The 16,028-nt window shown below is 35.1% G+C and overlaps 1 protein-coding gene across 1 annotated transcript; it reads left to right on the forward strand.

Annotated features, from left to right (window-relative positions):
* The first annotated feature begins 5,988 nt into the window (after positions 1-5,988).
* LOC149534841 (uncharacterized) lies at positions 5,989-6,441 on the forward strand. Its single transcript, XM_089806079.1, has 2 exons — positions 5,989-6,235; positions 6,334-6,441. Exons 1-2 carry the CDS (start codon positions 6,026-6,028, stop codon positions 6,439-6,441), a joined length of 318 nt encoding a protein of 105 aa, XP_089662205.1. The 5' UTR covers positions 5,989-6,025.
* Positions 6,442-16,028: the final 9,587 nt, after the last annotated feature.

Below are 16,028 nucleotides of genomic sequence, written 5' to 3' on the forward strand. Positions count from 1 at the left end.
ATTAGATAGTTGTTCTATTATGGTCTTTGCTTCATCTGATGACTACAAGTTGAATGCATCCATAAAGACATCCTTAATGTCATTCAATGCTTGCTTGTGTTTATACTCTTTTTTGAGTATCTCCTACCTCTTCCTTTTGTCTAAAGCATCTTGCATTTCAGTGATCTGAGCCATGGTGATGGTCTTGGAGTCATATGAAGGTATTACTATGTCTTCATCTAATTCAAGGTCTCCATAGTGAAGTACCCTAGCTACTGTGGTTGAGCTTGAGCCTAGAGTAGAGATTTGCAAGGTTATGGCTTCAAGGCTCAGCTTTTGAAGGGTCTTTGTGGGAGTGCTAGTCTTTGGTAGTTCTACCAATGTTTGTATGGCAGCCTGCTCATCAAATTTTCCTTCCTTTGCACTTGGCTTTTTTAATGTATCACCTACTACTGGAGGTAGTGGAAGCATCAAAATTTTAGTGCTACTAGTAGCTATATAGATGAAAGGTGGTTCTTTTGGTTTCACCTTTTCTCTTTGTGTTTCTGCTACTGCCTTTTTTAGTTCATCTACACTCACCAATACAAGGCTTGTACACAATTGTGCTTGTAAAGTGGATTGGTGAAGGATCTTGGACAGATCCTCTATAGTTAGGGGATTGATTTTCTGAGCTGAATTCTTAGGAACATCCTTAATAGTTATTGTATCTTCAAGTGTGATAGTTATATGAGGAGAGCTAGGAGGTGGCATTTATGTGTCTTGCACACTCTGTTCCTCTTCTTGCTGTTGTTTAGCTATTGCCATAGTTTCTTCCTTTTGTGTTTCTTCCTCCTCACCTTTTTCTTTATCCTGCTCATCTTTCTTATCTTCCTCCTCCTTCTCCTTTTCTTCATCTTCTCTTGTTGTGGCTTCCTTCTCCTTCTCTTCCTCTACTTTCTTCTCTTTTGCTTTCTTTTCCTTGGTACTAGTTTCTACCTTATTTACTTCCTCTTCTTTGTTATTAGTTATTTTGTAAATTCTTTTCCACAATTGTGTGGATTTATTCACTACATCCTCAATCTTGTTTTGAAGGATGCTGAAGGCTCTATACTTAGGTGTAAATTTGCTACCATGTTTCTTATTAGCCTTTGTTATTTTTCCTTTTGTCATATTAGGCTTTACTTGAGCTAGGGTAGATTCTCTGATCTCCCTTTCCATTTTCAAACAATAATGCCATTTATTCTCAACTATCTCATATAGTTCCTTAGGCATGGTATTGTCAAGTTCTAGAGGTGTGTTTTTGAATTCTACCATCATGGCGTACACAGATTCCTCTACTTTAATTTTCTCTTCCCTACTAAGCTTATTAAAATAAATATTCCTTAAGTCATTTAAATCTACATTCCTAATATTTTCACAAAGTTTATAAATTGCAAACTTTGGAGGATGACTTACCACTCTAAATTGGTTGTGGTCCTCTTACTCTGATCTCTCTTCATCATCAGTATCTGGATGTGCCACATACTTCCTTCTTTTCTTTGGCTCTTCAACAGGTTGTTTAGTGGTTTTCTTTTTCTCTTTTGCTTCCTCTTTGGCTTTTTGTGTTGTTTCCCTTGTAGTAGCCCTTGTTGTAGGCTTCTTTGGTTTTGCTTGAGTGGGCTTTGCTGCCATTTTGGCCATTGGTTGAGTTGCAGACTGAGTTTTATCCTTTCTCTTCTTTTTCTTAGCTTGAGTAGGTGCTTCCTCAGCTTCTTCTTCCTCGGCACCTTCCTCCTTGTCTTCTCCTAAGCCTTCTGTAAGTTCCACTGAGTCTTGCCCTTGCTTTTCTTCTTCTTCACTTTCTCCTTCTACTTCTTCTTCTTCTTCTTCACCACCTACTTCTCCTTCAATATTTGCCCCAAGTTTCTTCTTTATCTTCTTTACTAATTTATCTTTCTTCTTGATAATAGAAGTTGTCTTTAAGTTTGTCTCAACTTTTGACTTGACAACATCATATGTGCGACTAAGATTTCAAACACTATGTGTGGCTAAGATTTCAAACACTATTGAATCCAACGATGTAGATGGTCAGGAGTTAGAAGATGTTGAGCCAAATGGAAGGAGGTCCTCCCCTACCCCTTGGTTTCTCGTTGTGTGCTATTGAAAATTGTGGGTAGATTTAGCTACAAAGTGGGGGATTTGGTTATCATTTCCCTATAGGTTCTTTGGGCCAAGGGATGTCATTTTCTCAAGTTCGTTGCTTTGTGGAGGTAGTTCCATCTCGGTGGATTTCCCTCAAGACTTTGGGGATTCTACCTTAGTGGTGACCTCTCTATTTGTGAGCTTGGAACACCCATTTTATGCCTCTCCATAATGCATCCTATGGTGTTGTGTTGCTGGGATATCTAGATTTGGGGTCCTTGCGTTGTTTCATTGATTGACAGTTTTAGGTATCCTCATTCTTATTTTCTAGTGGCTTTCTTGGGATTTTTTGGTGTTCCCTTGGGATCATGAGGATCTGTGTGTGAAGGTATTTTATATTATAGGAAGATTGTTTCTTGCCCCTTCTTTGTTCATCTAGGGGTGTTTCTCTTCTGGGTTTGCTAAATTTGGAGGCTCTTTGGTGGTTTAGTGTTTAGCAATCATGGATCTCTCCACTCTAACTCCTTATCAAGCTTTGGTTCTTCTTTAATAATTTTGTAGGTGCACATTATCCAATTTATCAAGTGAACTCTATTTTTTGGCCTTCCTATTAGCTTCTAGGTGCTTTTTATTTCTATAGAGATGAACTCTCACCTTTGGGTTCAATGACACCTTTAGCTAGCTTTCTTGTTTAAGGACTAGTTCATGTTGCTATCCATTATGTGTACAACTCTCAATGAGGTAGATATATCATCTATTGAGGTGGTGATATATTGTGTGGATGTTGTTGATAGTTGGATGAACAAACCTCCTCATTTTTTTGTGGCTTGGAAGGTGGAGTGGTTTCAGAAGAAGGTTTTCTTGGGGTTTATATTCCTCCTTATTATCATTATTAAGATGGGATTCTTTGTTCTTAAGGTGGAAGGAAGCTATGTTGGGAGGACTACTTCTACTATTCTTCATTTGTGGGTTTGGGGTGTTCCTCCAAAGTGATCGTGGAGTTATATGATTATTTCCTCTATAATATTGACTAGGGGATTGACTCCTATAGAGTTGTCCAGTTCATTCTTTTGTTGTTGATGGTGGAGGTTAGTTTTATTTAAGGGGATGACACTTGGGTGTCCATTATAGATAGTGTTGATGTTTGGGATTTTATCTCCCCCAACATTGGATTTGGGATCTTTCCTCCCCTTGTTGCTATTGATGAGGACCCCTTCACTATTGAGGTGGGAAGAGAGTTTGTGGGGATGGGGGGGATATTTTTGGGAAGGTTGATATGAATTGGTGTTTATGTTGGCTATGGAGATATAGCTATATGGGTAAAAGAAGAACAAGCTACCTATTGGTGGTTTCTAGGCCTTCTAAGGATGACTTGACTCTCCCTTTTTATTTCTTTTCCTCCTTATCCAAGGGGTTTTTAGTTTTAAAGGGCTCACATGGGTCATTTGTTCTTATTATTGGTTAATGAATGTAGCTAGTATGGGGACTTGTCCCATGCTAATCCTTAGCAATGCAGACTATGGTTGGTGAGTTTTATGCATTCAAACCCCTTTTTTTTTTTATAGAGGTAGACCTCTATTGATCTCTCTCTAGATGTCTTGCACTAGGTGTTGTTAATCTTATTTAACCGTATCTTGTGTATTTTGTTTGTTCTGCAGGTCAACACCATTTTCCTTCTTTTTATAATAAAAAATAATATAATTCTGAAAGAAAGTCTTCTCTAATATATTTATCCTTAGAATGCATGTAAAATAAATGATTAGATACAATAGAGATAATTACCTAGACTTCACAAAAATCATGTAGCCAACTTATCAAGTCTGAGGTTTTGGACTTTCTTTCTTTCCAAAGGGCATATAGTCCTAGATCCTAACATTCCATCCATCTTTCTTTGCTATAAGAATTACTTATAATCTATATATCCTTTGAGAAAAAAAGTGGTTGTCTTTTTTCACTACATCTTTTGACTATGGTTTGATAAGCTCCTTTTCCAATTGGCTTTTCTACTATTTGTAGATTTTTTTCTACTATGTCTATCCCTCTACTCAAAGGCCTATGTATGAGCATTGCTAAAATTTCCTAATTTACTGATTCTAGGGTTGTCATCCTATGGGGTGGAATGTCAACCCTACCTTTTTCTTTAAGGAATCTATCTTTACTAGATTGATCATGGGAAGAGGGGCAATCGAACGCTTTGTTCTTATCATTTCAACCTATGGGGATCTTATTGGCTATTGAGATAAAAATGCTAGTCAGTTTCTACTAGGGCTAAGTTTCTTATTAGGTTCTAAATTCTTATTAACCCAAACATTTAGAAACTAAGGGGGTACCTTGTTTTTGAGTTCTAGGATTAGTGATTCCCTTTGCCTTTGTAAAATTGGTTGAATATAAGGAGCTAGTTGACTTTCTAATCCATTTACTACTCGGTTTGTGTACTTTGTTTTTTAGAAGTGGGTTCTTTGCCTCCCCATTGCTTCCTCTATTTGAGCACTTTTCTCTACTAATGAGAAAGTCTTTTTATGATCTAGTTCATGGTTTATAGTAATTGAATCAATCTTCTAGTCAGGATCTTGAGGAATGTGCTTCATATTGGAAACATTATTGTTGACTTGTTTGGTTTTATGGAACTGATGCTGGTTCGATCCAGACGATTTGACAGAGGGTTTAGCTTTTCTTTTGCGAACCATTTCACACCCTTCTTCCAGATTTGGTTGCGAATGTGTCATTCCAAATTGCCTTTTTGTTTCTCTCATTTATCGTGCTTGAAGATTGATTGTTGGTGCACTAGTTGCCTTCCTTTTTCAAGGCCCTAACTAGTTCCTTTCCATTGGCTTCGTGGAGTTTTGCAAGAATTTCAAAGGTGTTATGGTACGCTAAGGGTTGAATAGTCACCTTCTTTGCTTCTAGATTGAACCAAGGGTAATGGTTTAGGCTTTGGGCTTGGTCCTACTGCGGTTATCCCTTTCGAAAGCGCCAATAGTCTGAAAGGGTTTGCAGGAGTGGATTTCGATGTTATTATTACATGTTGCTTTCGTCGCTATTTTCGTAACACTATATATTTATATTTTAATTGTTAATAAATCATGAATGCTACTTCTAATACTTTTTAAAAAGATGACATTATTTTAAAACTTAAGTATAGATACAATACAAACAATAATTTGCTTTCTTCATCTTTAAGTCAAACAATAGATAAAACCCAAACAATTATATATATATACAGAGATTAAGTCAAACCCAACCTTATAGATTTATCTAACCGAGATAGAGATCTTTCAAAATTCTTATAGATAGGTTTACAATTAAATGGAAAAGTCCAATTTTTACATTACTTTTACTCCCAACAAACCCAAAATTTTGAAGATACTCAACGAATAACCCCGACCAAACTATCTGTGAATCGCTTTCAAAGAAATGTTTGGAAACATAGGTAACACCGAAACTTAAAGAAAAAGAAAGGAGAATCATGGATACAACAACACGTGCATGGCACAAAGACAGATATTATTATTATATATTAAAGCAATAGGAGAGACAGAAACGTGTATTAGTTTTCACTATTATATTATTTTATATTTTATTTGTGCTATTTAAGCACCTTTTAGGGGACGCCTTCTGTTATGAGCTTCATTTTATGTGATCTATTATAATTATTATAATTTTCTTTATGTTACCATTTCAGTTATTTGAAGCATGTTTTGTAAAGACATAATAAAATGCAAGCAAAAAACGTCATGAGGCATGGTCGAGTACATTCGTGAAGTCTGATGCTTTTCTCTCGCCAATAAAACACTTTTGTTCTTAACGTTCAATTCTGCTCGCTTTCGTGTGTGTAAATTTAGGTCAAGTGGAGTATAAATCTCTGTGGAACATCATCCTTTTTCCATCATAACAACATTGCATTATTCTTCTTGTTGTTTTTCATAAGTTGTTGAAGCTTGAATTCATGGAGGAGAAAAAAACAAGTGAGTGGGAGCACAAGGAGGAGTTAGGAAGCATTGCTAAAACAAAGGAGAATATCTCAGAGAAAGAGGAGGAGAAATCTGAGCAGCAGCAGCAGCAAGGAAAGAGTGAGAAGAAAAGAGAGGATGAAAACAGCTCTTTCTGTAGTTGTTCTTGTTTTAGTACCTCTTTCTGCTCTTCTTCATGCAGCTCGGTATGTTCTAATATCTGCCTTCTTATTCTTCACCATTCATATATATGTAGATTGTTTAATTTGTTAGCATGGTTCTAACGCCAGTATTTTATATGCAGTCAAGCGATGATGAAGAAGAGGGAGGACGGCGAAGGAGATTCAAGAAAAGGAAGCAGACATCTCATATTAAAAAACCCAAACGCCTGACCTTCCCAAAAAATAAATGATTGTCTCCCATTAATAGAGATAGTACAAATACTGCTACTCAATAATCTACATATACATGTATATAGTCCTTGGGTCAAGCATTAGATGGAATAGCTGACTTCATGAGAACATAATAAATGATATTAGATGTAAATGTTATTATTATCATTCATCTTGACATTAGATGTAAATGTTATTATTATTATTATTATTATTAATCTTATAATTAATATAATGGCGATTATGCTTAAAGTTTGATATATTATAAGTGTTTTTAGGGTATATATGTTTTTCATAAGTTTCAAGTTTTGATTATTTTATACTTTATATTTAGATATGATGCTGGTTGTAAAATTATATTGTCACTTTATAAAGGAGAATAATTGATATCTTTTATTTTTGGTATAATATTTTTTATCACAAACGTTTAAAATGTATAGATATATTGTAAAAATTTAAGAAAGTTATATTAAAAAAATTGTATTCAACTAAACAAACTTTGTTAAAGAAATTGGTGTTGCTTCACAAAGTATATCCATTTACCTATTGTCAAATTCTATTTACCTATTGGTCTAACTTTTCAATAACATTAACTTACTGGTTCGATGATTTGCTAGCATGACAACCATGTTTCAAAATCTTTGTCTAGTGTAGGGGAACCTAGAAGAACAAAAGGCCACATGAAGGCACAAGATATGGAGAAAGACTCCAAGGAATCAATCAAGGTCAATTGGGATATCTTAAGGCCAATCATGGCCACTTGTAATGATCAAACTAATAAAAACACCAAAAGTCTTTTAAAGGTATTAATAAGGACCTCAAGACCAAATTGTTTGTAGGGGGTAGGTTTGGGGAATAGTGCCTAGATGAGATCTAGATAGAATAGGAGGGTCCTAGATAGATTGATGAGATTCTAGGATGAAATTGAATACTATTTTGATAAGTTACAAAGCAAATAAAGCCATTTAATAAAGGTTAGAAGTTTAAATTTTTTTATTCTAATTGTTAGTTTGCTTTAGGAGGGAAACTTTATTTTAGTCCCTTATTGAGTTTGTAATCAAATGTAACCAAATTTGATCAATTGGATCAGTTGGGAGACACCTTCTATTTCCTGGTCAAGGCAGAATGATCACATGGTGAACGATTACATAGTAACATTTCTACAACAAAAGTACATTGGAAGCTAATAAAAACTAACTTATTTTATAATTTCCTTGTTGATTGTTGGTTGATCTTTCATCTCATGTCTTCATAATGGTTTAAGGATACTAATAAACCTTTAAAATAACACTTTATATGATTTGAGACCATATTGTGTTGATATTTGATAACTTGTTATTGACAGTTCCTAAGTTGCTTACAATTCCTTGATAGTTTAAGTATATTGGTGGATTGATGGAAACTCCATGAATATTTCCTCTCTATTTCTCATGAAATGGTCATGGTACAACATGTATGATATGATTCTAACCCAAATTTGAAGATAAGTGTTGGACTTGGGTGATCAATTGGTGAAAGGATCACCAAATTGGATGCAAGTTATAGTAGTAGAGATTTTATCCATTTGAGGGTTATATTTTATGATTGAATCAATTAGAATACATTAAGGAGATAGTGAATGCACTCTTTTTTGGTCAAAATTTATTTGGGAAGGGTGGCATTGTGAAAGAATTGGTTTTGAGGGTTTTAAGAGGGAAAATTGAGGATTTTATATGTAGGATGACAGAGATTCAAATTGATTTAATATTCTTCTAATTGGGACCATAATAACACTCTTTACAAAGTTACATGGATAGGTGTTAGTTCTGTGATAGGTTTCCTTTCTTAAAGTGGCCTTATTTTAGCCTAAAAATCATCATAGTTGACTAGTTGAGGGGATTGGTCCAAAGTAACCCATAGTGAGTTTTTGATATGATATAGAAAATCCAAATTGGTATTTAGATATGCAATTTTTAAAGTCTTATTTCAAATTTTTTTCAGAAAAAGTTTAAATTATGTCATTGGAGGTCGAATTGCCTCCTAGGCCTAGTAGGAAAACAAGTAGAGCTTTGTAATGAAATGGGGAATTGAAACCTCATGAGTATTTTCCATTGATGAATTTGGATAATATGAAGTCCTTGAAACCCTTAGAGGTCACTTGGAATAATGCATCCTTAGTTTGGCCTATTTAAGCCTTTTGGTAACATTTAAAATATTGGGAAATAAAAGTGTTTTATGCATTTGACAAGAGTTTGTAAAGCCCCCAAGTTGCCTCTACATCATCATCAATAACCATAATTAATATTCTCAATCAATAATTTAAATAAAAATATTGTGTTGATTATCGATTGATCAAATTGTCATTCTTCTGAGTATGTTAAAATGTGTTAATGCCAAAGATCTAAATTCTTTTATAATAAAAAGTGCTCAATATATTATTTTCGAACGTATATGTGGAGAATTTGTTTACGCAAAAGTGATATTATCGATCCATTCTCTATTTTTGTCCTTTCACAAATTTTTGTATCATTATTTCTAGTAGTTACTCTTCTTTAACTAAAATTGATGAGATCGCCTCATATTATGTAAATACTACCTTTTGGAGAGGCATGAGAATATTCTAATAAACTCAATTAAACAATGTATTTTTAATAGAATGATTGAACCATTAGGAAAATATAATTACTATGAAATGCCTAATCTTGAGATCTATCATCAAATTATAGGATGACATAAAATTAATGAAGATAAAATATAGTTTGAGACTTCCTATTGTAACAATAGGAGATTTTTTTTTGAAATTGAATAAATCTTCCTAAGAAACTTGTTCAATTTTAATGATTCACAACCTTGTGTAATTAGAACTAGATAATTTTATCAGTATTTACTAGGAAAGCCAGTTAACCCCTTAGAAGCAAACCATAGGGGTGTTTTTCTAGTCGGCTCCTTAGGATTTTTGTCTAGTCGGCTAATAAAGAGGTTTTTTAAAAAAAAGAATTTGTATATAAATATAAGTTTCATTTTTTACAATTTGCATTTATGTGAAATCAAGTTATTGGCTTTTGAATTGGGTAGAAAGAAATATTTGACAAACTTCAACCTATTTTCAAATTTTGGAAGAAGAATTTACGACATGGGCAATAAAGATAAAAGAGCAAGTAAATATGCACGAAGAAGAACTAAGGAACAAGAAGATGAAAATCGTCAAAAAACGCTAGCAAGATACTATCTTAGATCAGGTACACATGCACAATCTTTTTTCCAATGTATTTAATTAGTTTATTTAGTTAGGATTAGGGTTTAAATCCAATTAGGAATATCATATTTATCTTAAATTAGCATTACTAGATTAACTTAATATTAAGATTTTATTTGAAATTATGTTCATATTTAGGCCATTAGGGTTTATCCAATTATGTCCATATTAGTCCTTAGGGTGAATATTACATTATGAATAAATTTAAATTATGAATTTATTTAGCATGGGAATTACCTTGTTTATTCAATTATGTTAATAATTTATAGTCCATTAAGGTTTATTAGATTATGATTAAAATTAAATAAATGAATTTATTTAGGACGTAGTCAACTAGGACAACCTATCGACATTGGAGAAGGTTCATCCCAAGTTCAAACAGGTACATGTGCATCTCTTGCAAGTATATAATATAGATCTTTCTAGAATTCTAGGTCTCTATCAAACTTTATATCTTTAATTTTTAAATTTAGTGAGCGATATTTCCCCTTATAAACTTACTTGATTTTATTTGTTATATCATGCACGTGCAATTCTAGTAGATGATGAAAATGTTGGACATGAGGAAATTGAAGATGAAGCAATGGATATTGAAGAAGGACCATCTGAAGGTTAGATAATTTAATCAAGTACATAATATTTCACTCTTGAGTTAAACATGTATATATGTATACATATATGTCCCCTAAATCTAGATTGTATCTTAAGACTTTGTTTCATTTTTTCTTGTGCAGCCCGAGATCAAACAACAAATGAGAATGTTAATTTAGCTCAAAGATTGAAGAGAAAAATTAATCATAGAAACATAGATCATTTAATTGAAATGGATGTGGAAACATTGAGAGAATATGCTAATCAACCTACACATACTACGAAGAGGAAATTGAATAAAAAGTCTAAAGACATAATTGCACAATTTGAGAATCTATCAACAGTGGAGAAAACTCAACTATTATCAATTTCACTTCTCAAAGATGAATTAAAAGAGCCACTGAGACTATTGGGTATAGATACAAGTATAAAAAAGATGAGGACTTCTAAACTAGAAAAAGATATTGTTGAAAGTGTTAAGGAAGGGTTACATTCCATTGGGAAAAAAACTAGATCTGCAGATAAATCCATTGCACGAAGAGTGATACTAACATCTATTTTAAATAAGAAAACATCCCAAAATAGACAGATCTCTTCATTATCATCTCATTTTGGGTATAGTCAGAAGACAGTACTACATTATCTAAAAAGGAGAAACAATTTGAATGATAGTACATTAGAAGGCAATTGGGCACTAATGTGTAGAGCTCCTCGATCTGACATGATTGGGGAAACAATTAAGAACTTAGTTATTCAATTTTGGATTGATAATACTTGTCCTTCACCAAATAGAAGAGATATCATCAAGCAGAGGATTGGGCCCAAGGAATATATTCAACACGCAAAACATTGGTTGGATGTCACTCAACATGAATTGTATCTCTCATTTTGTAATTTAAATCCTAACATAAAGATTGGACAAACAATGTTTGAAAGATTGAAGCCCTATTTTGTGAAGATAAATAAATCTTTTGAAACATGTTGTCGATATCATGTTGAATTTGATCTGTACTATGAAGGGTTTCGAAAGATGATAGAAGAAAGTGGTGAAACTTCTCAAAATACTTTTCCTAAATGACCGAGTCAATTCATAACATCAATCTTATGTGACAAACCAAATGATTGTGTCCGTGAAATAGATTGCATAAGAGGAACTTGTGAAACATGTGGTAACTTGACTAAATTTCCTTTGAGAGAAGAAGATACTAATATGACAAGGATGGTAAAATGTAAGAGATATAAGTACATAAAGTCAGAAACAAAAGCTGGAAAAGAATCAACAAGGTTAGAATATGTAGAGGATGAGATATTGGCTGGAGAATTTATGTCAAATTTTCATAAATTGATTCAACCATATATACGCCATGCATTTTTTGCTAAGTGGCAAGTAGAACAATTTCAAACACTAAGATAAACTTTCCCACTTGGAACAATTCTATCTGTTGTTGACTTTGCAGAGAATTACTCTTTCGTATCTCAAAAACAACTTCAAGCAGAATACTACTATACAGAGCAGGTTACTGTTATGGTTCAAGTGTCTTATTGACATGCACAAATTGATTTGGATGGTGTGGAAAGTACAAATCAAGCACGAGTCATTAAAAAAGAGTATCACTTTTATATTAGTGATGACAAAGAACATGACACACATTTTGTGGAACATTGTTTTAAGACATTTTTTGAATATTTGAAAAACAAAAACATTAAAATAGAAAAACATTTGGTATGGTCAGATGGATGTGCAGCACAATTTAAATCAGCTAGACCATTTTATGCATTATGTAGATATCATCGATACCTTAATATACCACACATTTGGAGTTTTTTTGAGAGTGGACATGGAAAGGGTGAGCATGATGGTGCAGGAGCTTGTATCAAACGTGCTTTAAGAAAGTATCAAATGGACTATAAAGGATATCACATTAATAATGCTCATGATGTGGTTGAGTGGTGCAAAACACATTTTTCGGTGCCAACAAATATAGATAACACATCATCAGAAGCGGATCGAGTCATACCATGTAGAGTGTTTTGGGAGGTATCAGGTATATATAAATTAATTTGTTCATATTTTTAAATTGAATCTTAAATTTATATTTAATATGTTACCTTAGATGATCTCTAACTAAATTATGGACCTTGTGTACACATTCAGGTGTTGATAGAAGATCAATGCATGCATGCAAGAGGGTAGAGAAGACACGATCTTTGCATTCAGTCATGAGTACAAATAGTAATGTGTGGTCATTGTATACAAGAGAATACTCATGTTTTTGTCCTAATTGTATTGATGAAGACTATGGTGGTTGCATTAATCAAGAACGTGGATATGTGGGTGAATGGACTTTGGTGCCACTAGATGTTATTAATACGAATGAGTTTGAGGACGAAAACTATGATGATATTCCATTGATTTCTAGTGATTATAACCATATTTCAGGATTGATCAGAGTTGGTATGTATGAACTATATATATACCTGGATCATGTACATGTATACATTTTTCATAATTTTGGTTAATTTTTATTATATATATGTACTTATGTAAATGACGTGTATCCAGAATTTTGACATATATAAGTTTGTGTAGGAAATGTTTTTGCAGTCATATGAAATGGCCCGGCAGTTATTGGTTCTTTTAGCACTCACGATTCATACTTCAAGGATTAGTCATTTCGACAAACAATTAACTACCAGATACTGATGGCCCTCTCTATAAGAGTTTAAAGTGTTAACCTTTTATCAAATACTTGCCATGAACCAGACTAATCTTATACAACGAATAATAATATGGGCAAGAATCAGTAAATGATACAGTTGCAAGAGAAACTATAGTATGAACTATCCAGTTTTATGGGTGATCAAATGGAAAAAAAATTACAATAGCGCAATATTAGAAATGGAACCTGTTGATTCGTGCCCCAGATTTGGATTATTCAAGCGTCCATTTTCAGGGACGGTGGGAATATGGGTGCCGTCTTTCCTTTAATATAATCTGCTGTGCGATTTACTTAGGTCAAGATTCGAGGATCTCTTTCCCAGCTAATCGACAGACCACCATTCTCCCGCTGCGCGCATTAACTCCCATCGCCTGTGATTTGGTGACTGGTTCCCTGTCTGCGATCAGGTCGTAACTTGTGGAGGCGCCCGAACTGTCGGCAGCCGACCCCGCTAGTTGCAGGAGTAATTGAAGCTCACAAGCGGTTCCAAATCTGCGTTCCCTCCCTTCAGTAATCCAATCTCAGATTCGGTGATAATTCTGTAATTTGCCCAATCTTGATGCGATCACCCTTCCTGTTGGCTTCCTATCTGCCGTCCAATCTTAATGCATTCTATTGATCACGTAAACTCTAAACTGCTATTTCGGACTGGAAAGAGAGTTCCACATTTCAATTCTGCCAGTACTCAGGATTTCAAATCGTCATCCTCAAAATAATCCGAATGCGCAAATAATCACAACATGAGATGGCTGAAGACCACCTCCAATGTGCAACCCTTCGGAAGATATCCCACCTCCTCAGTTATGCAGATCCCAGGGAGTTCTCGTTCCCAAAGATCTAATGGGAATTTGCAGACTGAAGACCACAAATTGCTCCAATATGATAAATAGAGAAATCCACTAAATTGCTTGCTTCAACGAGAGCCCTATGTCCTCTATTTATTTCTTTGCCGGGAAGTTTCTGGGAATTATCCGGAACCTTCTTGCACTACAAATATTAACTTTACAAAATTAAATAATTGACTTTATAAAGTTAGAATACAACCTTTATTTAATATTCGAATGAGTAGGCCCCGCTTATTTATTTGGAAGACAAAATCGACCCTCTCCCCATAATTATTTGCCTACGAGAGTCAATGATAGGCAAATCCCCTATTATAATTATGTTGCTAAGAGAGGGACATGACAGTCCGCCCTTCCGGATATTGCTTGCCCTCAAGCAATCTCAGAGCTGGATGCTGCAAAATGGTCTCATTCTCCCAAGTAGCATCTTCGACTGGTAGATCCCTCCATTTAACCAAATATTCTCTGATTACTCTTCGGCGGAGCTGTTTTTCCCTGCTTTCTAAAATGAATTCCGGTACCATGACCAATTTCCCTTCATCATCCAGAGGCAGCAAGACTGCAGAAGGTATCACATTCTGTCCCAATGCCTTTTTGAGACGTGATACATGGAACACATTATATACTTTGCTGTCTGATGGAAGCTCAAGTTCATAAGCCAATTCCCCGATTCATCTACTGATCCTGAAAGGTCCATAATACCTGGGTTTAAGCTTTTCTGACCCACTCTTTTTGAGAGTAGATTGTCGAAATGGTTGAAGCCTTAAGTAAACCATGTCACCCACCTCAAAGCTTCTCTCCGTCCTCTTTTGATCTGCATATTGCTTATACTGATTCTGTGCTCGAGCGATGTTATCACGTAGAGAGCTAATGATATCTTTACCTTCTTGCAGTAATTCCCCAGCACGTGGAACTCGAACATCACTCATCAATAAGTCAATGAAACTGGGTGTATCATAGCCGTACAATGCTCGAAAAGGTGTCATTTGGATAGACATGTGGAAAGTGGTGTTATAGCAATATTCACACAAATAAATCCATCTTACCCAAGCCTTTTGCTGATCGGCTACGTAATTCCTCAAGTAGCCTTCCACCCATTTGTTTACTGTCTCCGTCTGTCCATCAGTTTGCGGGTGATAACTAGTACTAGGTGTGAGCTCAGTGCCGCATAATCGAAACACCTCTTGCCAAAAATGACTCAAGAATCTACTATCCCTGTCACTGACAATACTGCGGGGTATCCCATGTAACCTGAAAACCTCCTTGAAGAATACTTCGGCTACCTGTACTGCAGTATAAGTAGTGGTGATGGGAAAGAAATGAGCATATTTTGTTAGCCTATCCACCACCACATAAATGCAATCACGTCCTTGAGCCTTGGGCAATCCGGTAATGAAATCCATGGATATGCATTCCCACTTCTGACACGGAATGGGAAGTGGCTGTAAAAGCCCTGCTGGAAAGGTGTGCTCCTGTTTATTCTGTTGGCAAACGGAACACTCACGAACATACTGCAAAATATCCTTCTTAAGTCCCTTCCATGTAAACCGTTCTCGCACCTGTCTATATGTTTTAAAGTATCCGGGGTGACCAGCTATAGGTGAATCATGAAGAGCTCGCATAATGAACTATTTCACCTTCGATCCTGGGACTAAAAATATCCTACTCTTGTAAATAATCAATTCATCCACAAGTGTGTACTTGGTATCAACAAGGGTCCCATCAACTATCCTTGATGCCCATGAATCTCGGGCATATTCTGCAATAATCAGATGCTTCCAATCCTCAGAGATTTCAATCATTGAACTAAGATGTGGCTTGCATGACAAGGCATCTGCTACCACATTCTGTGTGCCCTTAACATAAGATATATCGAAGTCATATGCCTGTAACTTACTGACCCATTTCTGCTGCCTATCATTGAGATCCCTTTGCTCGAGGAAGTATCTTAAACTGTTGTGGTCAGTTTTTATGCAGAATTTGCCACCTACTAAATACTGCCTGAACTTAGCTAGTGCATGCATGATGGCTAACATCTCTTTGTCGTAAATGCTGAATGATCTCTCTGGCCCACAGAGTTTCCTGCTTTCATATGCAATTGGGTGTTTATCCTGCATTAAAACAGCCCCAATACCATCTCCTGAGGCATCACACTGGAGTTCAAATGGTTTCGAGAAATCAGGCAACGCTAGTACCGGACATGAAGTCATGATCTCCTT

Source organism: Cupressus sempervirens, chromosome 10 (genome assembly GCF_028749045.1).
Source record: "Cupressus sempervirens isolate cs-2001-9-10 chromosome 10, ASM2874904v1, whole genome shotgun sequence".
Lineage (NCBI taxonomy): Eukaryota > Viridiplantae > Streptophyta > Pinopsida > Cupressales > Cupressaceae > Cupressus > Cupressus sempervirens.